We start from the raw sequence: 26,880 nt of genomic DNA on the forward strand, positions 1-26,880 counted from the left end.
GTAGATATTTTAATAACAAGGGATCTAGATAGAAGAAGCTCTTTTTTTCACACTTGAAATAATACATTTAAGATGGATTCGATAAAAAATTTAAATAAAATCTTGAATCACCCTTCTGATGTATGTATGCTCTTTAAATGCCAAAAGAGACTTGATGTCTGTAGAGTAGCCTCAGTCCCAACAGAAACATCTGCAGGAATATCTGTCTATCCAATCATTCTCTAAATAATACTAGAAATATTAGAACCATGTTAACAAAAGAGGTTTCAACTTTAGTCTGAGTAGTTTCATATTGGAATAGATTTGTGGATGAAAAAAAGTTTGGCTCCTCCCTAATAGATATTTAATTAGAAATAAAGTCATAGAAACATCTTATAAACTTATCCATAAATTGTGTCCTGCTAGAACGTGTATGAAAGACAGATTTGAGAAAGATATCGTTGTAGAATATAGCTTTTGTAATGAATGCCCTGAAGCAATTATTCATTTCTTATGGGATTCCATTCCAACTGTAAAATTGTTTTGGTAAAAGCTGTGTGATTTTAGCTGTGTTAGATGTTGTAAAAAAAATAAAATCTACCTGTCAAGGACTGAAACAATGCAGTAGCAACACATGCCACACTGAAGTTAGGAAATAACGTTTTTAGGAGTTACTGAAAACGACCAATGGATTTAATCGAGAAAAGTTCATAAATATTCATATTCTTGTGAATGAAGACACAGGGGACACAGTTAAAAGGTTACCCAGGGGCAAAAGGCAAAAACGACGCCCTTTATAGTCATAGAGCAGGGGTATCCAACATTATGATACCATTTTACTGCCCAGTCATAATCCAGTTGGATCGTTTGAGGCCAATGAACTAAAACCAGTGTGACACAGCTGTTGAACACAAAAAAATGTGACATTTATCAGTCGACAATGGCCTGCAATTGTTGCTTTTCTCTTACTTTTGAAATGGATCCAAGAAGTCTTAAAGAGAGATAGAGTGTGGGATCTCCTTCATACAATCGGTCGCTACCCTGTTCAGCGCCACAGGATCTTTTACACTACGTTTTAAAGTTAAAGTTTTTCTTCTTGTTGGGGCAGTGAATGTTTGGGTTAGTCTATGCAGAATTATCCTTGTACAGAGTTCAAGACTAGAAATCTGTTTTCACTTTCATGTGGTGAAGGTGGAAAGTTTCTCTGTCGCCATTGAAAATAGGGTTGAGGAACTGGTCTTGGTCCAATTCAACATTAAGAAGTTTGACAAAGAAGCTTCAAACCCGCAGTGCCTCAACACTAAGAATGAACATTGCAGTGAAGTTTGGGAAGTCTACTGAATTCCATAAATGAAGGGTATTTTCCACTTTGAATCTAGAATTTCTACTGAGACAGAAGGATTTTAGATGTTATTTAATAATTTTTATAAGATACTAAAACATTATTTGTTCTTCATTCTGTGAGGACTCTCAGTTATTCAGGTCATGGTCTGCTGTGTTTCAGTTGATAGAGGCAGTTGCCTTTCATTCGCGAGGTTTGATTTCTGTCCTTGAGCAAGGCAGGGAACCCTAAATTGCTCCCAATGGATCGATCGAGCGCTTCCTGGCCACCATTGATGTGAATGGGTGAATGTAACTGACACTGTATAGTGCTCTGGCAAAAGCTTTATATAAGTGAAATACTTTTGCCATATTCCAGATATAGAATTGGCATCAGTCATGATGTTGAATAATGTTGAAGTAAAAACATTTTAAGCACACTTTAAAGAAATGTGTTAGGTTGTGCTATTGGAGCCTTCCTTTTAGAGAAAAGAAGTTACCACTTAATAGCAAAATAAATCAAGGACATTTGCTAGGGTCACTTAAAATAAAACAAACTGCCGAAAATTTGAATTCTTATTAATGGATGTGATCTTGAACTGTTGAAGAAGTTAGATTTCTTCCTGACAGCTATATACCTTCATGTTCTCCTGATTTGTTGTGTGTATACGTGTTGTTTAGTTTGTGTGACATAAAGTGGCAGAGCACTAGTATGTGGTAAGTGGGTTGACTAAATGGATTAGTATTTGGTAAATAATCTATGTAATCTCACAAATGATTTTGCACAAGTAGGTGCACTGTTGTGTGCTATTTGTCGTAGAGCTTTCTTTCTGCGCCTAAATGTTTTTAAAGCATTAAAGCTCGCAAGGGAGGAAACACAATTTCAGAGAAACATAACAAAACAGTGCCTGAAACCTATTGTTCTTTTTTCAGTTCAACCATATTTAATTTGGATGACTCTGGTTATATACAACCGCCCACCACACAGTCGCTCAATCACACTCATCCTCACATATGATCTCACATATCCATGTGTCAGATTGAAATGTGCACACTGACACTTCCACATTATAAATGTTGTGTCTTGATTGCTCATGTGAAAACTGTCCTCCCACATGCTGAAGTATGTCTCCCCACACAGAGGATCTCCATGCTTCAAAGCCTGCGCTTCCTCCTCAATCCAAAACATTTAGCTCAGGGGCCGTGCGCTTTGTCAGCAAAGCCCTGAGCATATTGTCCTCATAACCAAATAAACACAGCTGCCAACAGTTCTTGGATGGCTGCAACACACACACACACACACACACACACACACACACACACACACACACACACACACACACACACACACACACACACACACACACACACACACACACACACACACACACACACACACACACACACACACACACACACAGAATAAATGCAAGAGGAACACATCCAAAAAAAACCTCTTGTTATTATGGTGAAGTTCCTGTATCACCATAATCACTCAGTCATTAGATTGAAGCTGATAGGAAACAGATTTGTGAGGAGGAGCAACTACTGTTGTAAGAATGAAACTGACAGTTGAGCCTGTGAGTGTACGGCAACGAAAAAGAGTCCCCCAACTTCTATAAGCTTGACTGACATACTTCTTTCGTGGGGGACAAAGAAAGCATGTCAACAAAATCTGAAAAGAATTAAAAGACAGACTGATCTGAGTTTCACTTCCACTCTCTCACTCCCTGCCAATCAGATTCATAACTCAGTTTTTTTTTCATTTATAGTGAAACTTCATAGAAACAGGAGGTTTTCTTTTTTCTTCCTAAACCTTATGTGACATCAGAGGAGGAAGGCAGGGCCAAGTCTTGCTCGTGCTCGAACTTCGGGGGGAAATCACACCATCCAGCCTGCCTCTTTCTGTACTTGGACCACCCTCCACTGTTCTCTCCTGCATTTGCTGGTGTCACAGCAGAGTGTGTTGGCCTTCATTCTCAATGAGAGCAAAGGCAGAGTGAGCGTGAGGAAACCAGAATGGAGAGCAGGAACCTGCTGAGCGGACGCAACTGAGACACGTCTTGGACCACTGACCGAAGTCACTGAAACAGGTGAGCTTTTGTTTTTGTGTTCCTTTGATCTGTTCACATGCTTACGGTAGCTTGAACTACAAGTATGTCTATTGTTTTCATGGGTCATTAAAAATGTTGAAACTTCTTATCCTGGATGTTTTTCTTGCTGGTCATGTGGATTTAAAAAATGTAATTTGATGTGATGAAAATCCATTGACGGAGCTTTGATTTTGTTTTTTTTGATGTTTTTTTTAACAAAAAAGAGCATGCTCTAGGTCTCTTCATTGATTCCTTATAAAAAAAACTGGTAATACTGGCTGAGCACACGATATGTAAAGCTGTTGGTGAAAGTCAGCGTGTACAAAGCTCATGTATCATGTCGTCTCCTCAGCAGATGGGCCTAATCAGCGGCACCATGAGTATAACTTGTGGGCTAATTGGCACATTCCTAAATTTCTTTTGGCAGCAAAACCGCAGCAAAGCTGGACTGGAAAAAGAGTAAATTCACAATTGGCAATGCATGTATTCTTTCTGTTGAATTGCAGTGGAAAGAAACCAAAGGACTCATACTGTATGCTGTGTTCTTAAGGGATTTATTTTTTTTGTGGCTCTTCATGGAAAAGAAAGCCTTATAATGTCGAATCTTCCTAGTAGACAGTTAAAGCTCAATGGTGGCACTTTTAGTCGGATTGGCAGAGTCCCCCTGTTCCTCTGGGTTGGGAAAGCTGGCTACCACAAAGTTTGACCTGCATACAGTGAGGACTGTATTAATACAGATGAGGTGGTTGGATCAAGTCAGGTCTGGCTCTGTGCAAGGAAAGGAGGGGAGAAATTATCCTTTGAATAAGTCAATAACCCCCCCCCCCCCAAAAAAAAAAAAGAAATAAAGGCTGCTGTGCCCAAGTTGATGAAGAGCAGCAGGGTGTGAACGACAGAGAGAAACCTGGTGGTAATAACTGCTGAGATGGGTTTCGCAGCCCTGGCTGAGGAGCCTCTGTGTAAACACTGTCACTGCTGTCAGGCCGCGGCCCGTGAGATTCATATTGTGGGGTTGGAGACGGGCAGACGTGCCAATTGCTGAGACTGAGCTATGAAAGGGAGGCCACCTGTGATTAAGGAAAGAAAAGGAAAAGCGTTCTCACGGTAGTAATAGCTGACAACAGTGCAAAGGTGTCTCTGAGGTCTGACATATGGCTCATTTACTTTTAAGGGCATTTGCTTTCACATGATTTGCAATATATGACAAGTGAAATTGGAGCGAAACCTTGTGCTGCATAACAATATGGCTGTAAAAAGTTGATTAGCCTCAGACACTTTCTTCCTGTCAATAGGTTATTGCCCTACATAAATATACAAACTAATTTCTCTTGAGGCAAGCATATTTTTTCATCTGATAGAGATACAATGGAACTATTCTGCTACAGCAGCAGTTTGAACTCAGGCAGTGTCCTGGGATTTATCCCTTTAGCTGTGGTCAGGACTCCTCAGTGCAACTAAACATCAAGATGAGACCACAGAAATGAGCTAAAGCCCAGGTTCTCTCTGCCTTGGAATTACTTGATTCTGCTTATGCGGCATCTGTTAAAATTCTTTGTGGATTTGTTTTGAAGAGCACCAACGTGAAGTGGGTCGGATTATGCGCCCATCAGACTTGTTATTGTAAAGTTACCCAACCTTCCTGGTCAATTCCCAGAGCCTGCCCTTAGGATGGATTGGCCTTGACTGTCAAATACAGTAGGCTCATTAATTGTAGCTTCACTTCCAGATCCAAAATTTTGCTTGTGTATGGAAGGAAGCAGCTTGTGCTCCCATCCCTATTTTATTCTTTGTGCTGACAAAGCCAATAAAATCCAAACACAAGCTTTCATTATAAAAAATAGATTCCAGACAACATTGCTTATAAACCAGGGCTCCCTGTTACCCCAGTGGCTCCTTGTAAACATCTGTTTCTGTTGTTTGCCACCAATCTCTGATTTATGGGCTTGTACCAACCAAGTAGAAACTGCAATCGAACCCAAATTACAACCACCTGTGAGCTTATGTCATTTTTGCTCATTAGTGAAATATGCATTGCCGCAACTCATGATTCCACCAATGACGCATCGACTTCATTTTCTTCATGGTATGTTTTTTTTCTCCAACAATTCTCATTTGACTTCCTCATTTTACACACACGTCATTGAAAGTGGTCTAACACATGAGGTACAGAAAAATTAAAAACAGATCCCAACATGTGCACGCACCCCCACACCTGATACAGACATGGCAAGAGCTATAATGAAAGAGAGCCCATGAGGGATTGTATTGAAAATCTGAGTTAAGATAACAGATTTGTGGTGAGTGGGTGGAACTACCGCTACTCCAGCACGATCGTACCGGGAGGCCCGTCTAGCCAAGGGCAGGACTGTCTGCAGTTCTTGGTGTACACATCCAGCTGTATCTGTGCCAAGCTCTGCTACTTTTCACTTCACATCGTAATGCTGCTTTGCTTCATAATTAACCAGGAGTCTTATGGCGAGTCTTCTCTGGAACTCTTTCCTGAATCGTGCCAACAATTTCGCTTTGATTATTCAAGTTTCGCAAGACAAAGCAGTTATATTGGATTAACGTGGATTAGAAGTGAACAGAAAACATCGGCAGAAAACACAAGAGCATGGCTTTCTGGTAAAGTGCTCCAGACTACTAAATGCGACAAAAAAGTGACTGCACTCTCAGATTTGGGATGTTTGTATAACACAATCAGGTGGAACATAGGTGACGCTACAGGTCTGCACAATGGAGTGTAGTGTTATAAGTCACACATGCACATATATTCAAACACAAAATTTTAGTATTGCACTCATGGTGGGCAGAATGTAAGGATCTCCTAGACTCCTTCCTATCAACTCATCAGCGTATGCACCAAATTGTGTGACAGTCCATCCAAAAGGTGTTGTTTTGATGTTTCCATGTATACTACGAGGTGGAACATTTTTCCAACAGAATAACATTGATAATCAAAGTCATCGCCAATTGAGCGACTGTTCCACTGAACTACACCTCCATGACCAAGATTGCTGCTAATGCTCCTGTCTATCCTATGTTTGTGTGTTAGGAATGTTTTACTGTGTTTTTTTTTAGATATTTATTTATTTTTTGTTACTTCTGCATGACACATAATGACGCAACTGCATAATGAAGTTGAAGTTAAGACTTGAGTGCATGATACGAATTTACACATTTAATAGGAATAAGTGGGGCTGAGAAAGAGTAAGTAATCTCTGGCAGGCAATTCGGAAGGAACTGTTTAAGGCTTTTCATGTGAAATGTAGAATAACACTGGCCTTATCCTTTATGTTTGCTGTGCACTTCTGTTTCCTTTTTTAGATTTCCAACTTGTTTGATGGTTAAGAGAGGAGGAACCATGGGACCTGGAATGTGGAACCTATTTATTCTGTTTGCTCTGTCTCTCTGGAGTAACAGTCAAGCTTTCACCCAGAACCCTATCCTCTCCCGGATACGTAGGGCTCCAGAGGCCAATGGAGAAAACAAGAAGTGCTCCTACACCTTTCTGGTCCCAGAGCAGAAGATCACAGGCCCCATCTGTGCCGCCCGTGGTTACTCAACTGACAAGGACCGAGTGACGCGCCTGGATGTGGCCTCAGTGCGTGACCTTCTGTCAAAGCAGCGTCGGGAGATGGAAACTTTGAAGCTGGTGGTGGACGTGGATGGCAACTTGGTAAATGAGATGAAGCTGTTAAGGAAAGAGAGCCGAAACATGAATTCGAGAGTGACCCAGCTGTACATGCAGCTGCTGCACGAGATCATCAGGAAAAGAGACAACTCACTTGAACTGGCTCAGCTGGAGACACGCATCCTCAATGCCACCACGGAGTCACTCCGCCTGGCCTCCAGATACAGAGAACTGGAGGCCAAATATTCGACCCTGTCGGCAGTAGTGAATAACCAGTCGGTGCTGATTGGAGCACTGGAGGAGCGTTGTATGCAGGTGTACAGCCGCGGGCAGGAACATCCACCCATGGGGCCTCCGCTTGTGCAGGTGGTTCCTGAGAACATTCCAGTCAGTGTGCCACGTTTCACCAATGAGATCCAGACGGACAACAACCGGGGGTTTGCTAGAGAAAGGGGCTCTCGGTCAGGACCAACGCCCACAGGCGAGACTCTGGAGGTCCAGAAACCACCCGAGAGAAACTTCAGTGCTGAAGGTGAGTCAGAGAGAATCAATTACAAAATGATCCATCCATCCATCCATCCATCCATCCATCCATCCATCCATCCATCCATGGCAGCATATACCCTGGACAGGTCACCAATCACACAATCCCGCATTCCCACTTTTACACAGTTTTCACAGTTTTAGAATCATCAATTGACCTCAAGTGCATTGTTTTATTCTGAGGGAGGAAACCGGAGTACCCGAAGAAAATCCATACACACAGGAAATAAATGCAAACTCCTCATAGAAAAGCTGGCCCAAGTACATATTTCAGCTGGCAGTATTCATGCTCTGAGGGGAGATCACTAATCATGTGGCCAGAGTTTTCATGAACATTCCCACTTATTTTTAGTTATCCATTCAGCCATTTTTCCATACATACATCCATTTTTTGTTACTTCTTAATGCAATTCTGTCATTCAACTTGAAAACGCAACACAGTCATAGTGAGCATGGACCCCACATTCATCAAGCAGGCATTAACTTTGCAGGCCAACCATAACAAAACAATAATCTCTGACTTTAAATGCAGCTGCAGGTGGGCCAGTGGCCTCATTTTCAAAGGTTAAAGATTTGCAAATTCAGCTGGAACTCTGCTCCCCGTTCAACAGAATGAAGAAATACCAGGGTGGAAATAAAAATGTGGTAATGTCTGAATTAAGGCAAGGGACTTAAAGCAAAGCAAAGAAAGACCCAACCGGCATGATTCTGCTAATCAACAGAATTTCCTGACAGAGTTAGATCACGTTTGCCCAAGAATAATAAAGTGTGTAGGATTTCAGTCCAGCTGTGTATGAAAATTATCCTTTCAGGATCTTATGAGACTTTTCCATTGCATGTGGGATGTTGACAGAACGCAGACATGGCATGGTAAGGATCCTACAAACCACAAAACAGCAGTAACTCTCATCTACTTTGTGAAGGGACCTTTACATTGTTATTATTATTTTGAAACTATTTGGGCCGGGATTACTCACTCTTTCAACAAAGGGCAAGTCATCAATATATTTGTCTTTAACTTAAATAAATTACCGTAATGTCTAAATACCGTGACCTAATATCTTTTTTCTTTTTCCACGCTCAGTAAATCTGCATGATTTCAACTTGCTGCAGAATATCTCAGCAGGATATGCACCATCCCAGAACAATTAGCCACATACTGTAGTGAACTTACAGGAACAGTCTGTTTACATTAATGCCAAGTCTAGACTTACGTGGAAAAAAACATGTGTTTTTTATTTATCTGTCAGCTTCTGGGATTCTTTTCCTTGTTTATTGCTTTATCCTATTTGTTTGTCGGGCGTTGAGTCAATGTTATTTCTTTGTAGAAATGTAAACTCCTGGATGTTGTCTCGTGATATAACAAGTGACTAAATTTAGTCAAGTAAAATGAAAATATATTCAATTATGTCAAGTTAGAATCAGACCGAGTTGGCCTTTTCGCCGCATAAATGCATCATTTGCAAAGAATACATGAATACATATTCCCGATATAGTCTTACCTAAAGCTAACAGGTAATTTGCTGTTTTTATGCTTTTCTCATACAATAACAAAAAGCCACCAGTATTGGGTTGTTAGGCTGTTTGTGCTTCTCATTAATTAAAAGGTTCAGAAACAGCTTGAGGTGGGTTTTTGTTATTTTTTTATTTGGGAAACACAATTTAATACCTCTGGATAGCCTCAAGGGAATGCTCTCTTGTTTTCCACAAATGCTCAACTTGATGGACTGTAGTATTTGAGTGAAACAAAAAAAAAAGCTCTGATGTCTTTGTTGTCGCATTTGTTCCATTATACTTAGCAGTTCATTTAAAAGGATAGAATCCTCGTGGTTTTCATATTCGCTTGTTTCTGCTCATGAAAAATGCTATTTTATGCTGCACTTCTTAATTCAGTTTGGTGCATCATAGAAAACTGGGCTGGAGTTAAATCAAATACCAGATATTCAATCCTGCTCAGAGCTAATTCACCAAGCCTCAATTTCATTGGCTATTTTTTATGTTGATTACTATTTGTGCATATTTACCAAAGCACTTTATCCTTCTCTGATTATTTTATTTGTAGAAATTGGTTTTGTGCTTTTTGACATCCATCTGGGCCTATTTTCTTTTACTGCCTGACTACCTCTCATATTGTGCTCTCCTCCAGGCCCTTTCAGAGACTGCCTGGGGGCACAGGAGGCTGGCCACAGCGGCAGCGGCATGTACCTGATCAAACCCGATGAAACAGACCGGCCAATACAGGTCTGGTGTGAGCAGAATATGGACAGTGGAGGCTGGACCGTCATCCAGAGCAGGAGAGACGGCTCAGTTAACTTCTTCAGGAACTGGGATAACTACAAGGTGATGACAATGAGCCCTTCCTGCCGCCTCTCTCTCTTTCCTTTTCTCACTTGAGTTAATCTCAGAATACTATCCCAACAGTGGTGCAGTTATATGGCCCATCGAGAGGAACCATCTGGGGTCTTTGGTACAATTTCCTGAGTCTAAACCCTTGTGTTTTCACTGACTGTAAGATATAACGCCCTGTCAGCAGCACTACTCAAGCTCTTTGAGATTCCCATTATGAAACATTAGACACCCCACTAGGAAGGTATGTTCCACAGCTCAATCTTCTGCATTTCTTTCCGAAACCACCACTATGGTGCCTTCCTGGACGGATGGCTGGTTGGCTCGCGCCACCACACTGTACTGAGCCTTCTCATCAACTCTCTGTGAGAATGAGGTGGAGCATATCACTGCTGGCAGCCTCTGCGATCCTCTGTTCTATTCAGCCCAGCCAGGTTTGTGCATTTGTGGCTGCAAGTCAAATCATTCCCCTCGACGTTGATTTGCCTCCACACTGTACCACAAAGCCACCAAGCGCACACACACAAACAGAGGAGGCCCCGAACTGAAACCCGACGTCATTCATCATTTGCTGGCTCGCCCAACTAATCCACAATCAGAAACCTCAACCTCCTCTTCCAAGTGAAGTGTTCTGGAGGCGCAAGGCCAGACGTAGATGGTTCGTGGTTTTTCAACACAAGTGCCGGTTTTGCCATTAGCTCAGATCCAAGAAATCTGTGGGGTTTGCTCAGTGAACCGGCAACCTGAGGATAAATGCTTATTTTCCAGCAGAAACTCTGCAACATGTGTGTTTGAGGAATTTTAAAGACGATGTGGCTTTTTCTATTTGGCAACAATGTTTTCTTCTTTTGAAGTTGAAAGGCTTTTTTTTTGTTAACATCACAGCCGCGACCAAATTGTCATCAAAAGAGAAATCTCAATTTTTTTTCTGTTCAAAGCCCAATAATGTCTTCCACTTAAAAAGCAGTGTGCAGCATTTCTATAAATATTTCTTATTGTTCTTTTTTAATCTTCTGTTTGACTCAGAGCGGCTTCGGAAACATAGACGGAGAGTACTGGCTTGGCCTGGAAGGCATCTACAAGCTGGGGAGGCAGGGAGACTACAAGCTCCTGGTGGAGCTGGAGGACTGGATGGGCAAGAAAGTGTATGCTCAGTACAACAGCTTCCACCTGGAGCCAGAGAGCGAGGGCTACCGTCTGCGGCTGGGCATCTACCAAGGCAATGCTGGGGACTCACTCACCAGCCACAACGGCAAACAGTTTACCACTCTGGATCGAGACAAAGACACCTTCTCAGGTAGTTGAAATCAGCATTACTACTTTCCGTGAGAGTGGGATTGTTGTCCTCCTTCCATAAACATTTGAATTTTCACTGTTAATATTCTGTCGTCAAATGATTAAATTCTGCAAACTGATTCATACCATTTATCGAAGGAAATATTCTATGCTTGCAACAAGACTTTTTGAGTGATAGATTTGTCAGTTATTTAACAACAATCCTGAAAAAAAAACATGAATTAATTCTGTCTATTGTTTAATACATGTAATGTATTTAGTTCATATTCATATTGTAACTTCTGGTGGCACATTGGGGTATATCTTGACCAGGGAAAGACTTCTGTTTATGGCAGGAAGGGCATTTTGCATGAAAACTAACCACGTCTACAGTGCAAAGACTTGCTATGTTGCAGGGACTTGCTTGCTTGTTAGTATTTATCTATACCATTTAAATATTTGGTTGTCATGCAATTGATGTCTTATGATTCATATTAATGTCCATACTCAGAGTTAGTTCACAAATTTTCAAATCACAGTCAGAAACTAAAACTGGAACAGGATTCGCTTCCAAACTGACCGTAAGCTTACAATGGTGGCATTTTATTTGTTATTCGCAAAGAGAAACTAAAATCTACCTACAGATTGATACTCAGCTGTATACATTTAAGAAAAGAGCGGAGAGCCTCCCTCTCTGCAGCCATTTATTTTCTGCTCTCTGCTCTCCAGTCTTTGAGTCCAGCGGTTATTCATGTCAGCCAGCATTTTGTCTGCCACTGTCTTCATCTGCCCGACTTTCTTCGCCAACAAACTCTCATCATATTTGGGATCAGTTCCCTCGTCCTGCAGAGCCTGTTTGAGGGTGTTGAGCTCCTCTTCCTTTTGCTGGAGCTTTGATTCCATGACTTCTTGTTTGGCCTCCAAATCTCTCAGCTGGTGTCTTTTCTTTAAGGAGCTTCTCTTTGTCTTTTTTGGAGGTGGTTAAGCACTGTTTCAGCTCAATGATTTCAGAGTTCTGCTCCATGCTGATTTGGCTGTAGAAGGTGAGAGCCTTGTCCAGGGACAGAATTCTTCTTTGGAGGTCCTATACGTTTTCTTGCTGCATCTTTCTCTTTGTTGGAATCTCCAACAAGATGATCTCACTCAAGACGACAAATCAAGGCAGAAATCTGGTGGCAGTTATGGTCTCGGACCTGAAATTCAGGAACATGAAGACAATAGAAAAATCAGCAAACAGTACTAATGTCTGAAAAATATTGCAAGAATGAAAGAATTTCTGATGCAGAGAAGCTTGTTAATGCATTTCAGTAGACTAGACTATTGTAACAGTGTGTTATTGTGTGTCAGTTAATAAGCTATTAGATAACTGCAGCTCATCCAGAGTCCGCACAACAGAACAGGACTTGGTTAAGAACTTTTGTATGTATTCCTGGCTCTGAGTGACTTCATGGGAGTAAATATGGACTCACACCTGCAATTCAACAACCACATTACGAAAATGACAAAATCAGCATACAGTACTAAAATCTGAAAAATGTTCTGATGGAACAAGATTCACAGAAAGTTATCTTACCTCGTCTTGAACAGAATCACATGTGATGAAGATAGTGTCTATGTATTCCAGGCTCGATGGGTGACTTTCTGCAATGGTGGTCAACAAATTAAACGAGATGTTTTGAAAACTTCTCTGCACCCATGAACTGCTACGTCCTCTGTGGGATCACTTAGCAGTTGTTACCAGAACAACCACTTTGTTTCCACATTTCCATGTAAGGTAACAGACTGCAACGGGTGCAAACTGAATATTTCAACGAAACATTGGGCCTGCAGGGGCAGTCACTCAAAGCATCACCATGAATGATCATAGCTGCACATTATGATGCAATGCTCCAAATTACCTGAAGCAAGATTTGTGTTACTTCAACATCCATATTGGAAATAGCTGATGAAAAATATTGAGTTGAATTTCAGCTGACCATGAAAATGTCCGAGCATGAGGCTGATAATAGCTCTGTTAACTCCCTGCCTCCGAGAAGGCGTCTTCCCACCTCGTTGTTTAAGGTATGAAGAACTCATGTAAAGTGAAAATATGAACCCAAAAAGACCGCATTGTTTCCTTCAATGGTCATTGTACTCTGTTGGCTGTATGTGTCAACTCCTGGCTGCAAGGAACAAGTTAAACACAAAGTGGACCTCAAGACTCCATTGTTTCTGTTAAGTGAAGATTACTCTAACAGAATCCAAAAAACATAAAATCCAAGATGACATCAGAAATTTTGCTTCAGGTGATTCGGTGCTCAGTGAATATGTCAGGCAGCTGTGAAGACAGCTGCCCAAATGAAGACAAAAAGTGAGGGTGAACATTTTAGAATGCTTTGAAAGAAACCTTAAAAAAGAAGTGCAAAATAAACTGCTTTCTTTAAGCTCTGAGATTTTCAGTCATTAATAAATATGAGCATATCTAAACATTTATAAACATTAACAAACCTGGACACGTCTGCACAATTCTGAACACATTTCTCTTTGTGTGCATTTAAAGATAACTATGATGGAGAAAGTTGAACCTGACCTGTAGGTTTTCACCCAAATTTCTTCTTTCAAACGGTAAATTAGAAGTGCTGTTGACAGAGTTAATAATCAGAGACTCACTGCTTGTTTGTCTTCATCTCAACATCTCGTAGAAACACACAAGAACAAACCAGAACTGACTTTAAGCCAATCACTGAGCAGGTCTGGCAATGCCCGATTTTTAAAAAGCGCCCTAAGTCCCGGACATGAAATGACGCTTGTTAGTTAAATTTCATGTCAGTCACTCTGGCGTTAATCGGTAATTGGTGAGATCACTACTAAGCGACTTTCCTCAGTGCCCCAGGCTGCTCGCGCACACTACTAGAGAGAGAAATCCAGAAATCCTCTCTTTTATTGAAGATTATCTGTAGAAAATGAAGCAAATACATGTTGGTATAAACAAATTTAGACAGTATTACAGTTTATTCATAGAATTATATATTTAAAAAAAAAAAAAACATTCCTTTTACTTTCACGGCCAGCCGCCACTGATGGTATACCTACCAGTGCTACTGACACATGGAAGAAAGGGCTGTAGAGCAAAGACTGAATGAGAGGATAGTGGCCCCCTTCATGGCTTCCAAACACAAGTGTAAAGGAGGCTGCAGTCAAACACACAAGAGAAGCTACATTAGTGCAACACAGAATGCTCGCAGGCATAGTGTACATACATGATTACAATTACTTTCATCTGCTTACTTTGAAAACTGATTCATTGATCATGACTCTTTAAAAATGCAATGTCTCATGAAGAAAGATTTCCTCCCTTATAAAAACCAACACTATTGATCTTTATTAGGTACCCAATATCCATGATCACTTGGAAACTTCAGAGGAAGCACTGGTTGAGTCATTGTTGTTTAATATTGATGTTTCCAGCAACATGTAATACTTCTATTCAAAGCTGATCGATCACACTGAACATCATGTCAGCTTTTATTTTAGTCAATGTGACATTGCACTTGTGTGATTATGCAGTTCTAAGTGTAGGGTTGATTTTGAGTCTTGAAATGTGAATGAATAAAAAAAAACAATGGCCCCCTAGAAGCAGAAACATTTTAAAATCAGAGTACAGCCACAGAGCTGAGATTTGAAGAAAATGCTGAGATGAGAGAAGAGTCTTTATGAGAGCTGAATGAACAATATATAAATTATTAAGAATTGTGTGAATTGTCACAATTATGATAATGTAAAGGAAATAATTGATTAAGGTAAAATTATTAGAATATATATGACTTCTGACCTTACCTGCTTTAATTGGGGAAAGGTCTTTGGTGCTTATACGAGCTGACATCAGGGAACCAGGGTGCACCATGGACAGGCCATCAACAGGGCTAAGACTGAGAGACAGGCGATCACAAATACACCTCTACTGGAAATGTCCACCACACCACTCATTTCATGTCACCCATAATTCAGTCACCACTTGTGGAAAATAGTGATCACTCAACAAAGGCAACCTAACAGCGTGACCGCTGACATTTTTCTGTGTATTGCTTCAAGTTTCCAGGGTACCAATCCCGTGTTTGTTGATTTTCATTTATTCTTTTTGTCACCAGACCAAATTTATACCATATTTGTTGTTTCTTGGATTTCACTTTTGATTATATATTTTAAAAAAAAAAAGGTGCAACTTGACTCAACATGACAATATTTTGGTGGAAAAAGTCGTAGACTAGTGATGTGTAGGCAATGTTGTTCTTTTTAAAGAAAAAAAGATTTTTTATGAAAAATGCGTGCAATATGTTGATGTTCTCTCTTTTGAAAGAAAAAAAAAAATTCATCAAGCTAATCTTCCTCTTCTTTTTTCTTCTTCTGATCTTAGGTAACTGTGCCCATTTCCACAAAGGAGGCTGGTGGTACAACGCCTGTGGCCAAGCCAATCTTAACGGTGTCTGGTACACCGGAGGTGTTTATCGCAGCAAATTCCAGGATGGGATCTTCTGGGCTGACTATGGCGGAGGTTTCTACTCCATGAAGGCTGTCCGCATGATGATCAGGCCGATAGACTGAGAAGACACTGTTATTCACGCTGGCCTCGCAGTAACTACAGAGCCCAGGTCAAAGTTAAACCTCACCCGTATTTGGTAATGACCGTATCTGGTTGTTCCTTGATGGAAGAACCTCAACAGTGAAGATTTCCAACCAGCAATAGTGACTTGAACTGCCTCCTGTAACAAAGGCGGACTTTGTGTGGACACTGTTCTTTTTATATCTTAGTAGAAGCACATATAGGGGGATTTGGAAGTATAACTATTTATAGTGGGCTATACAGCTCCAGTAACCACCCGATATGTATTATGTTGAAGGAAAATTGGGAGTAACTGCCAACATTGTGCAGGTGAGTGATTGGGAAAGAAAAGATTTGGTTTCCCTCATTATAACTAAACGTTATGTATCGGGGGGAGCGACATTCTCAAAGAACTTCAGAGGTACCGTTTAATAACCAACCCTCAGTGTCACAAGATCAAATTACCGCTTTTTCTACCTCGCCAAGATAAATGTCTGGTGGAAACTTTCATATGTTCTATTTAACTTGCTATATTTGCTGGGATTTGGTAAATATATTTTGTTGGTACTTGTATAGATTTATTGAGGCTCTGTGTCAAAAAAAAAAAGCCAACACAGCAACAGTGCTGGAGTTGGCACATTTTATCAGACAAAAAGCCAAAATTATTTAAATTTATATTCCTACACTTAAAATGATGTGTATTCCATCTGTTAAAATACTTTCAACAAGTACTGATGACCAGAAAAGATAATTTATGTCTATAATTAAGTTATCATAACAGTGAAAAGGGCCAGGTGTCCTTAGGGAACAGTAAATGATCCTACAGAGAAAAAAAGGGCTAATTTCCTCCTTGGTATACGTACATGACAATCATTCTCAGCGTGTGCTTACACATATGGAAATTTCTGTTGTATGTTTTTCTCATTTCGCCGTTCATTACATTTCAGTGTGACTCCAGGAAATACAAGTATTCTAGGTGAACAAAAGCTGGGATTGCACATTGCTCAGAGTGGTTTTTGAGAACCAAAAAATATGCCGACCAAGCATGTTGAGACTTTTGAGCTTTGGGACAGACAACGAGAAGCACATTTCTGAAAACCAGACAGGATGGAGAAAGAAGGAGAGAGGAGAGCGGGGAGGGGATGAACTGCATGGAAGTGGTCCAAATTTCCAAGTTATTCTTTCCACGTTACCCCCACCACCCCAATCTTCCTTTCAAATACACAGAAAAGTACATTCTTTCCACAGAAACGTGCTTGAACTGTATGTTTTCATAAAGAAATGTATTTCATTGACAAAGTCCGTGTTTCTTCCATCCTGTAATCACCAGCATGGATGGAAAACAGCATAATTTAGGAGAAATGAAAGCAGAGGAGGAAAAGAGAGATGACACAACAACACAGCATCCATATCACATATGAAAGACAAACAGCCAGTCTGTGACCCCAAAAAGGACAAATTTCCCCCAGTTTGTTTTCTTTCTTTAATTTTCTTACTGACCACAATGGTCCCCACACCCATGTCTTTAAGAGACTTGTAAAGCAAAAAAAACATAAAATAGGCATGCTGGACATGAAAACGTGTTTATGGACATGTAAAAAGCAGCAACTTATAAAAATGATGTTATACTCTTGAAATTAAAAAGCAATAAAACCTGAAACTAATGAGTCACAAGACTTGGCAGGGCTTTATTATACAATAGCTTCAGTCTATGGAGAATATGTTGGGTCACTTCGGGGGGAAATCCTGTTTATTGGGTTTTAAATGGGTTGTTTTATTTAATTTTGTTTTACTTTGCTTTGCTGATTTACATCGTTGGACTTGTTTTTGCTAATATTACATTCCAGTCTTTGTGGTGTGAGTCATGCCGTCAATGCAGTTGATTCAAAATAATATTGTTAGTCATCCTGAAAAAGAGATTCAAGGGAGATTTTCCCACTGAACTCCTGAGTCATTTGTTTTTACTGTTACAACTGCTTTTGTGAATATGCCCTGTTGTGTAAGCCTTGAGTTAAATATGAAAGAATTCATGAGCAGACAGGCAAATGCATCACAAAGACCTTCTTCTCTTCTCCAAGTGGATACACATTTCTGGGCATGACTGGATGAAAGCAAATCGTCAACTCAAATCTCACCGCCTGAGCTACACAACAGTGTTTCTTTATTCATCATCGTCTATGCTATTTGTTCCAGAGCAGATCAAAGAACAGTTCATTCTTTTGGACTTAAATTTTGTCTCACCATATTCTATACACTCTTTTTTTCTCATCATTATTGAGATTGTCTTGGTAAGTGTATTGTTGTTTGAGATTAGGTTTCACATTTTTTTTTGTTTTATTTAAAAAGCAAGAGCCAAGCTTTTTTTTTTCTTGCATAGCAAGGATACATTAGTTTTCCTGAAACAAAAGCTGAAAGTACTATGCTCACAGACTTTCTCTATACTTAACATAAAAGAATAATGAGAAGTACTGGGAACATGCAGTGTGGCAAATGTGAAGTTGGAGCCAGCAGGCATTCAGCTTATATTTGCAAGAACAAAAGAAGCAAAAGGACAGTGAGGTCTTTACAAAGTTTTACTAGTTCATTTCAGTAGCACCATCAAAATGATCCGCAAGTTGTTGGTTATTACTTCCTGATGAAAACACAGACCTCATGATGGTGTCGTAGACAACAAGAATATTCCTATTTTGATTATGTGCATGGAGCTTGTCTTTCTATAGAGAGTTTATATGTTGCTGATGTGTATGTGAGGTTATTATTCAGGACTAGTGACCTCTCCAGGGTGTACCCTACTGTTACCTATGCTCAACTGGGATCAACTCCCTTTGCCACTCTAAGTTGGACAAAGTGGTATAGAAGAGTGAGTATGTATGTATGTATGTATGTATGTATGTATGTATGTATGTATGTATGGATGGATGGATGGATGGATGGATGGATGGATGGATGGATGGATGGATGGATGGATGGATGGATGGATGGATGGATGGACGGATGGATGGATGGATGGATGGATGGACGGACGGATGGACGGATAAAAACAGATATTAAAAGTTGAGCAACATCACTAAGAGGATTATGTTATGTTTGTTGAGAATAAATTACATTTAACTAGTTTTAAACTCCAATGCTAAAGATGTAGTGCCAACTAATCTAACTAACTGACCAAAAGGTTTGGAAATTTGGACAGAGTCTGGGTAGCTTTATGTGGTTGTAGTGTAATGTAAAGTTTCAGTATATGAATGTCAAGTCAACTGTATAAAAAATGATAAAGGTGGTCCGTAAAACTCTGTGTGGTACACTGGCTGAGACACAAATAAAAATGACTTATCATACAGTTATACATTAGCATATGCTTTAAAGTCTGCACCTTTCAGTACATTCATACATGAGTGTTCTATTCATCAGATGCACAACTAGATTAGGATTAAGATTGTGGGCCAACCTCACATGCATTCATAGTTTAAAATGTGATGAGAGCATTTCTCTCATTTTAATACCCAGTGTCTCCACTTAATCATGGATAGGAAACAGCATGACGAGCCTTCCTCTTGTCAACAAATCTGCTTCGAAATGTTCTAATCACCCTACAGGGGGTCAGTGTGGGTTTTCTCCATCATAAGGAGCAGTAACAGTAATCTCACCGTGCCCAGGATTCACACTGAATCTTCATATTTGAAACTTCCTTATGGGAAATACAGAAATGCCAATAAACCCACAGAAACCAGATTCTGGACCATTCAGATGCTGATGACCTCCTTGGCTCCAGTACAGGTGGACCACACTCAAGTCAAACTACCTGAAGCCCTTGGCCAGTGAACTAGGGATGACCAAGAGCTGATGCAGTCCTTTGGGAATTGCTGCAGGTTTCTCAGGTGAAAGTCTCAACTGGCACCCAGAGAAACTTCACTGTCTGTTGATTTCACCACCAGGCTTGAAAGATTGTCTGGACATGTTTCCAGTGTTTGCTAAAAGAACATCTGGAGTGTGACTCATTTACCGTCAAAAGTTCAGTTAGTGTCAATAGTGTCGAGCAAATCGACAAAGAGGATGTCGGCCTTTGTTCTTTTAAACACTGACCACTTTTCCCCCAACTGGGACAGTTAAACAACTCCATGACTAATTCTGTTCTTCGGTGCTCTTTTCATGTGAAGCTTAACAGACACTTGTTTAAGATGTATTACCTTTCAAAAGAGTTCTGGGTAGGCTCACTTTCCATGAGACAGCTTTACAATTTTCCACTCACTCGTACTGATTAAAAATAGTCACTAGATTGATATCTTAATCATCTTTAAGTACAAAAACAGAAAATAAAAAAGAGATGTGTTTTCAGGCAGTCTTTTTGTTTAACAGAAATATGGGAATCAGAGAACCAACACAAGCCAGAGATAATAAACAAAGGGAACATTTCAGTCATGAGAGGTGCACTCTTAGAGATTCAGTTGCTTATCACCAGACATTTAGTCTGTTAAATACATCTATCAGTGACCTAACTTTCAGATTATTTTTATTGTCGTTGTAGTTGGCATTACATGCATGTTTATTCAAACCTCGAAAACCTTCGCCAAATCAAAAAATATCTCCATGTAATGACACATGAACTCAGAACACTGTGGAGTCAGCATTACTTACCTAACTGAGGACCCACAGGAGGCCACAGTGTGATTTAACTCTTCGCGTTCTGGCTATATGCTTCCACTTATTGAGATGAACGACGTGAGTCACGGAGGTCTGTTTAAGGCTTCTTGACCGCCTGGGGAGACAGAGCCAGAGAGCGATCACCCTGACTACTCCAATATTTTTCCACCATAGTTAAAACAGTGAAAAACAAAAAGGGCCCCCCGCTTAAACCTGTTGGAGGGAGCTATGAGCCTAAGAGCTACAAAAGATAACAAAGGGAACCACAGAAATGCTACACAGCCGGTCTAATGGAGAAGTGGGCTTCTGAATTTTAGGCGGCTGTATTTAGAAGATAGAAAGAAGAGAGTGTCTTTTAATAAGTTGTAAGCATGCAGAGGTTGCAGTTTATGCTTTAACTGCTTTGTTCCATAGTGTGGATTTCACTGGTGAAAATGAAACAGTAAAGCAAATACTTTACAGAGCAGGTTTATCCAATTTAAACAACTCAGATCCTGACAGATGTTTACTCTTCATGTTGGAACAAGGTTATAGAGAACATTAAAAGTAATGGCTACTTGTGGAGTTGGGTAACCCAAAATATTTTCTTTAGATTATTGAACGGTACATTGCTAAGGATCAAATAGCTGTAAATTGAGGATAAACTAAAAGTACTGTAACCTTTTTGGCAACATTTGCAATCTTTACGCTAAATGCAATAGCTTTAATTATAGACTATTTTGTTCACATCTGCTCAGGTTTCAGTGACATATTCACTGTATTTTAGAGAAAAACAGAGCTGAATCCGAAAAAATACATAAATTAAAATACAGCTGGGTAAAAAAAAAAATAGCGCTTGCTTTCTTTATCAGAGACTTAGACGTATCATCTTGTATGCTGTATGGTCAGAACTTGTCATTTATTCAAAGAGCCCAGCTTATCTTTGCACCGTGTTGGCCTGTACCAAATAGACCTGCTTCAAACAGTCTAAATCTATTTCGCCATCTAGTGGTCGTATTGTTTCACTACCAAAACATATCTTTGAATTCATAAAGCATCCATCCATCCCCAGAACGAAGTAAACTTTATCCTGCTGAGCTGTGTTTCACACCTGTGGTCCTGAGCATACACTATCCTTCATTATTTGGATTTTTTTTTAATTCTGCACATATCTTAAATAAAAGTAACACCTTATTACTGTGTAGGTAGCTGCTACAAGATCAGGAGTAATGAAATGGATTGGTCATAATAAAGCATCCTCAGAGCTTGATAGTAATCCGGTCGTTTTGATAAGCTGCATAAGATACAGCCAATTACAACATAGGATCATGGGTCCCAGGAGTGAGAGTGGAAAGTGTCAGTCAGGGCTAAATCCAGAACAGATGGGCAACCACAGGTGGATTTCTAGCAGCCCAGAAGTAGGTTCACAAGATTGGACAGAGTGGAATAAGCTAAAACTTTCTAACTCAGAGAAAACCCACACAGAGAATTAGAAAATATGTCAGACGTCCATCTTAAAATTACTTTTGTTTTTACTTTTTTTATTTTTACATTCAAGTATCTTTCTGAAGATGTGAATAACCTTAAAATATCATCACAACAAAACGAAAGATAACAATGTCATATCAGACTATATCACATTATTATTATTATTATTATTATTATTATTATTATTATTATTATTATTATTATTATTATTATTATTATTATTATTATTATTATTATTATTATTATTATTGTAGTAGTAATAGTATTGTTTTAAACCTCTTTTGATTAAAAAGAAAATACGCCTTTGTCGCTGGATGATGACGCATTTGTCGCGCCCCTGAATACAATGGCGGCTCATGCTAGCGAGTTGGAGATTGCAAAGAAGAATCTAACGGAAGCAATCGGAGACAATGTCAAGCAGTAAGTAGACTGTCTGCATTTGTGTTTCATTTGCGGTGTCAATAGTGAATCACTTACTGCCACTGAAATGAAGAATTATACACGTTAGTGCATCATTCAACGCGCGGATTAGCATGTGGCTAGCTCTCGCCTGTCTGTGCAGTTACTGGGCCAACCTGAAGCTGTGGTTCAAACAGAAGATCAGCAAGGAGGAGTTTGACGTGGAGGCTCGTCGTCTGCTGGCCCAGGAGAATGGTTAGTATCAGAGAAAAGCCGCCGTATGATGCTCTTTGTGGAGAGTCTTACGTCTCATGTTTGCCCCACAGTGCATGTCCACAATGATTTTCTCCTGGCCATCCTCACACGATGCCAGATCATCGTCTCCACACCAGGTATGTTTTCTGCAAACATACAGAGGATGTGCCTATGAGCTGAATAGCTTTGATTGAAATCGTGGTTGCATTTAGAAATCAGGGTTGTGTTGACTTAATGAACAGCATGTTTGATTTTGCATCTTAATTATGAAGTCACAAATTACTTAACATGCAAGCCTACTATGAACACAATGTGTTTGTACACCTACTGTTGAAACGTAAGTTAGGAATGTAGACCAAATTCAAGAAAATGACAGTAGCACGAGGTGCTGATTTTATGTGTATATTATAGTATCAGTTTATGCAACTCCGTGTGTAGTATAATTACATGTGTAGTCCACTGGAGCATTGGTTAAGGACCACTCTTAATTTGAGGTTCACAGTGATGACATGTGTGAAAAGTGTCATTATTAGTTTCCAAATCCTTTTATGTTGTTTCTTTATGGCCTGTAGAGGGCACAGGACCATTACAGTGGCAGGGTGGCTGCTCATCCAAGCCTGGAAAACCCAAAGTGAAGAAGAAATTTCCATCCCGACAAAAATTTGATGTAAGTACTTCTTTTTTTAAAAACATTAAAAGAAGTGTGTATAGTTCAATAGCAAACCTGGAAGAATGTACTAAGTGCCAAACTCTCCAATAGTGCTTTTTTTTTTTTTTTTTTTTTAATTAATGATTTTTGGCTTTCAGTTACTCACTGCAAAATGTTTGAACGGTAAACTCACTCTGCTGTTTGAAAATCTTATTTTGCACTTTCAGCATCGATTCCAGCCTCAGAATCCTCTGAGTGCCGCCCAGCCGTTCAGCCCAAGAGAGGTTGGAAGTGAGGAAGAGGAGCTACGTCTCAGTGCCCACACTATGCTGCTGCCCACACGAGGCCAACTGGAGGCCCGCATGATGGTGACTGCATTTGAGCTGGGTCTGGACAACATCACGGATGATGCCATCAGCACCATGATCTATGCCGTTGAGGTGTGTAGTAACTTTCCAGCAGAAGATTCAAGCTACATTTGTGTTGTTTCAAACAAACTACCTCCCAGAATAATGCAGGATTGCATTAAAGCAAATGACCAAGGTGTGTTTTTTAAACAATATGACCTCCTTTGGACACTCCTTAGACCTTTCTCCGAAGCTACACCCTCAGCATTATGGCTGTGACGACGGGCATTACAACAGAATTAATAGACGACAATGACAAGAGTCAAACACAACCCTCATTCCCAAAGTTAACAATTTTTTCTCTTCACAACATTAATATAGTGAATGTAGATTTTTTTAAATTTCCTGCACCATATAGTCCACAACACTGACTTGTCAGAAGGCACTTGAAGGGTTAGAACAAAATCCATCAAGTGAAATATATCATCGTGGTGTGGAAAGAAAAAAAAAAAAGCAGAGACCACAGGAAATCACATAAAAATAGGACGTGACATCAGAAGTGTGTGCGGTCTTCACTGTAATTCAAACAACAGTGTGCTGAGTTGCAAGGTAAATTCCCTCCTAAACATGTGACTCCCGCACGCCATTTCCTGTCCTGGGAACAAGAATTCTCTCTATTCTGTTGTGCAGCTTTATTTTACATTTTTACCGGTAAGTCATAATACACAGCCATCATTTGAATAATTAAGGCAACTTTAAAGACTTTTCTCAGACTGACTTAACATTGCAGATTGTGTTCCTTTACATATGTAAATTTGTCAGATTTACCTATGTATGAGAACAAGAAGGTCGCACTGGAAGTCAATGAGCCCTTTTTTCTTCAGAAACCAACGTGAGTGCATTTCATTGTGACTCTGCTCTTGATTTATTGCAGCACCACTTGAAAGATGTCCTGACTGCTGTAATTACCCGGAGGAAAGCATATCGATTACGAGACGGTCATTTCCCCTACGCTTTTGGCAGTGACGTCATGCCTCAACCTTATCTGAAAAACAGTCTTGCTGCTTACCACAGTGTTACTGAATGGTACGGAAGACTTGATTGCCTCATAAATATTGTGCAAGTTTGATGTAATAGAAAACGTTTGATTCAGATGAATTATTTTGTTATTGCTTGAGACTGTTGCTGATGTAACTATACAGCTTACCCCGATAAGCGCTGTCCTCTTGACAATTGGCAGGTCTTTTCTGCTGTCAGTTAAGACGGATAGTATGTACACATTTATTTTTTAGATACAATTTTTCTTTTCTTCTTTTAGTCCGCCCTCCAGTGCTTCTCTCCCTGCCGGCCCACCGCCTCAGGTGTCGCCTGATGAGGCTGAGCAACAAGCTGTTCACCTGTTGGCTTGTTCTGCAGACAGCCTTCCTGCTCCACTCCCTCCAATCAGTATGTTTGATCTCCTAGAAGCATTGCAGGTAAATAAACATTGTGTGTGTGTGTGTGTGTGTGTGTGTGTGTGTGTGTGTGTGTGTGTGTGTGTGTGTGTGTGTGTGTGTGTGTGTGTGTGTGTGTGTGTGTGTGTGTGTGTGTGTGTGTGTGTGTGTGTGTGTGTGTGTGTGTGTGTGTGTGTGTGTGTGTGTGTGTGTGTGTGCGTGTGTGTGTGTGTGATTGTAACGTCTTGACTAGTGCTGCCTTATGGGTATTTATGGGGGCGGGGGTCATCTGCAGTCTGCATGCATGCTTAATTCCCTTATCTTTAAGACATCGTAAAACTTTTATTTGAAGCTTGTGACCCAGTGAAATTGATCATTTGTAATCTGTGACAGAGGTGAAGGAGCTTGATGATTCCGTAAGGAGTGTTTCAAGAATATGTTGTGCAGCTTTTCTCGTCGGAACAATTGGTGCCTATTGTTTTAATATTGTGGTTGTTGCGTGTTGGTTGGACAAAAAGATGTGATGTTTGTGAAGTTCTGACAGTCAAAGTCGGACTTTAATATTAAAGCTTCAATTGTGTTTAAAGTTATATTTATATGTTGGATTTTTTAAGTTTCACTCTTATTATCAGTAGATGTGTTTATATCCTGACGTTTATCCCATCTCTCAATCACCTCTGGGATGTTTGTCCGATCTAGGTCCACCATGGCGTGATGCCCTCTCACACCATGTACGCCCTGAACATGGAGCGCATTCTCTCCCGCCTGTGGCACCCCAGCCATGAAGAGCTGGAACAGGACCACGTGCACCGGCAGCGTCTCGCCGCTAAAGAAGGCCTGTCCGTCAGCTGAGAACAACCAACACAAGACGGCGAGGACTGCGTATATCATCAGGAACCAAAAACAATTCCACATAAGAAAGGATGGTGTGTTCAGGATAAAGGAAAAAAAAAATGAAAGAGCTGGCAAAAGTTAAACAAATTGTAGAGGTGTTGAGTTGAAAGAGAGGGCGAGTGAAGCGAAATGAAACTAGAGTCCACTTTTACCAAAATTATTATTTTTGAAATGTTCTTCCTTCCAAGTACTTCAAATGTGCAAAATGCTTTCCAGTACTGAAAATAGACTAAAACATGATCATCTTGTCATGTTGACAGATATGAACCACAACTCTCGATTAGAACAAATCTCAAGGACTTGAAACTGGTGAGATCAGATCAAAATGGACTACAGGCGCCACGAGATGATAGTAGTGGACTCCTTCTGCAGGTGTCTTTGTGTATTTGCTGACGAGACCTCATATCAAGTTTAAAGTGAGTGTGATTCTGTTATGAGAGGTGTCTGTGCTCCTCCTGTGCACCAGCACATTTGGCAGTGATGGAAACAGTCCAGCTGGAGAGCCTTTTCGAGCAGTAAGTGTAAACACCTGTGTAGGTTTACAGCAATTGGGTCAAGTCTTTAAACTCTAAAAGCCAGGTGTCTGCCTGCTCATGAACATGATGAAATAGCCTCATAATTATTCCTAAAAGGTTTACTGGTTCCTGGTGTCGGCATTGGTGGTCCTCAGTTTCTGTACAGATGAAGCTGTTAGTTGTTTTTTTTTTCTAACTATCTCACTTGAATTTGTTCAGGTTGAATGTATATACTTTGTACTTTTTCTACACAGTGTTGATTATTTATACAACAAACTGTAGCTCAAATAATAAAAGACGTTTTGTACAGGATAAATGTATTCTTTATTTACTCCCCAAGCTTGTAAACAGACCTACCCCGGCTTGTTGGGGATGCGCAGCAGTAGTTGGAGACTGTGATTCAGAGTCGGGATGCGCGCACACACTCGTCCCACTGCACACTCGGGACCTCTTTGCCTTATTTGGTCTCCTGCAGCTCACTTCCGACGTCTTCCCGTCCAATGAGCGTCCGTGT

The 26,880-nt window shown here is 40.2% G+C and overlaps 2 protein-coding genes across 3 annotated transcripts; both read left to right on the forward strand.

Moving 5' to 3' along the window:
- Positions 1-3,187: 3,187 nt before the first annotated feature.
- On the forward strand, positions 3,188-17,812 carry LOC308114527 (angiopoietin-related protein 1-like). The gene is made up of 5 exons (XM_080471465.1): positions 3,188-3,392; positions 6,720-7,558; positions 9,716-9,909; positions 10,942-11,212; positions 15,584-17,812. Exons 2-5 carry the CDS (start codon positions 6,736-6,738, stop codon positions 15,769-15,771), a joined length of 1,476 nt encoding a protein of 491 aa, XP_080327591.1. The 5' UTR covers positions 3,188-3,392; positions 6,720-6,735; the 3' UTR covers positions 15,772-17,812.
- Positions 17,813-22,196: 4,384 nt separating this feature from the next.
- On the forward strand, positions 22,197-26,678 carry tada1 (transcriptional adaptor 1). 2 transcript variants are annotated; one of them, XM_080473088.1, is made up of 8 exons: positions 22,197-22,294; positions 22,437-22,528; positions 22,600-22,665; positions 23,101-23,195; positions 23,405-23,617; positions 24,459-24,610; positions 24,843-24,999; positions 25,657-26,677. In XM_080473088.1, the coding sequence occupies exons 1-8, from the start codon at positions 22,221-22,223 to the stop codon at positions 25,807-25,809; spliced, it is 1,002 nt and encodes a 333-aa protein (XP_080329214.1). In that variant the 5' UTR covers positions 22,197-22,220; the 3' UTR covers positions 25,810-26,677. The 2 variants fall into 2 exon arrangements, with proteins under 2 accessions (XP_080329214.1, XP_080329213.1); XM_080473087.1 differs by having other exon boundaries at positions 22,217-22,294; positions 22,383-22,528; positions 25,657-26,678.
- The last annotated feature ends 202 nt before the right edge of the window (positions 26,679-26,880 follow it).

Source organism: Lipophrys pholis (genome assembly GCF_963383615.2).
Source record: "Lipophrys pholis genome assembly, chromosome: 1".
NCBI lineage: Eukaryota > Metazoa > Chordata > Actinopteri > Blenniiformes > Blenniidae > Lipophrys > Lipophrys pholis.

Coding starts and splice junctions, on each gene's coding strand:
- LOC308114527 (XM_080471465.1), top strand. CDS start 6,736: ATGGTTAAGAGAGGAGGAACCATGGGACCTGGAATGTGGAACCTATTT. Junction 9,910..10,941: donor GGAACTGGGATAACTACAAG/GTGATGACAATG, acceptor TGTTTGACTCAG/AGCGGCTTCGGAAACATAGA. Junction 11,213..15,583: donor AGACAAAGACACCTTCTCAG/GTAGTTGAAATC, acceptor TTCTGATCTTAG/GTAACTGTGCCCATTTCCAC.
- tada1 (XM_080473087.1), top strand. CDS start 22,221: ATGGCGGCTCATGCTAGCGAGTTGGAGATTGCAAAGAAGAATCTAACG. Junction 22,295..22,382: donor ATCGGAGACAATGTCAAGCA/GTAAGTAGACTG, acceptor TATACACGTTAG/TGCATCATTCAACGCGCGGA. Junction 23,196..23,404: donor CATCCCGACAAAAATTTGAT/GTAAGTACTTCT, acceptor TTGCACTTTCAG/CATCGATTCCAGCCTCAGAA.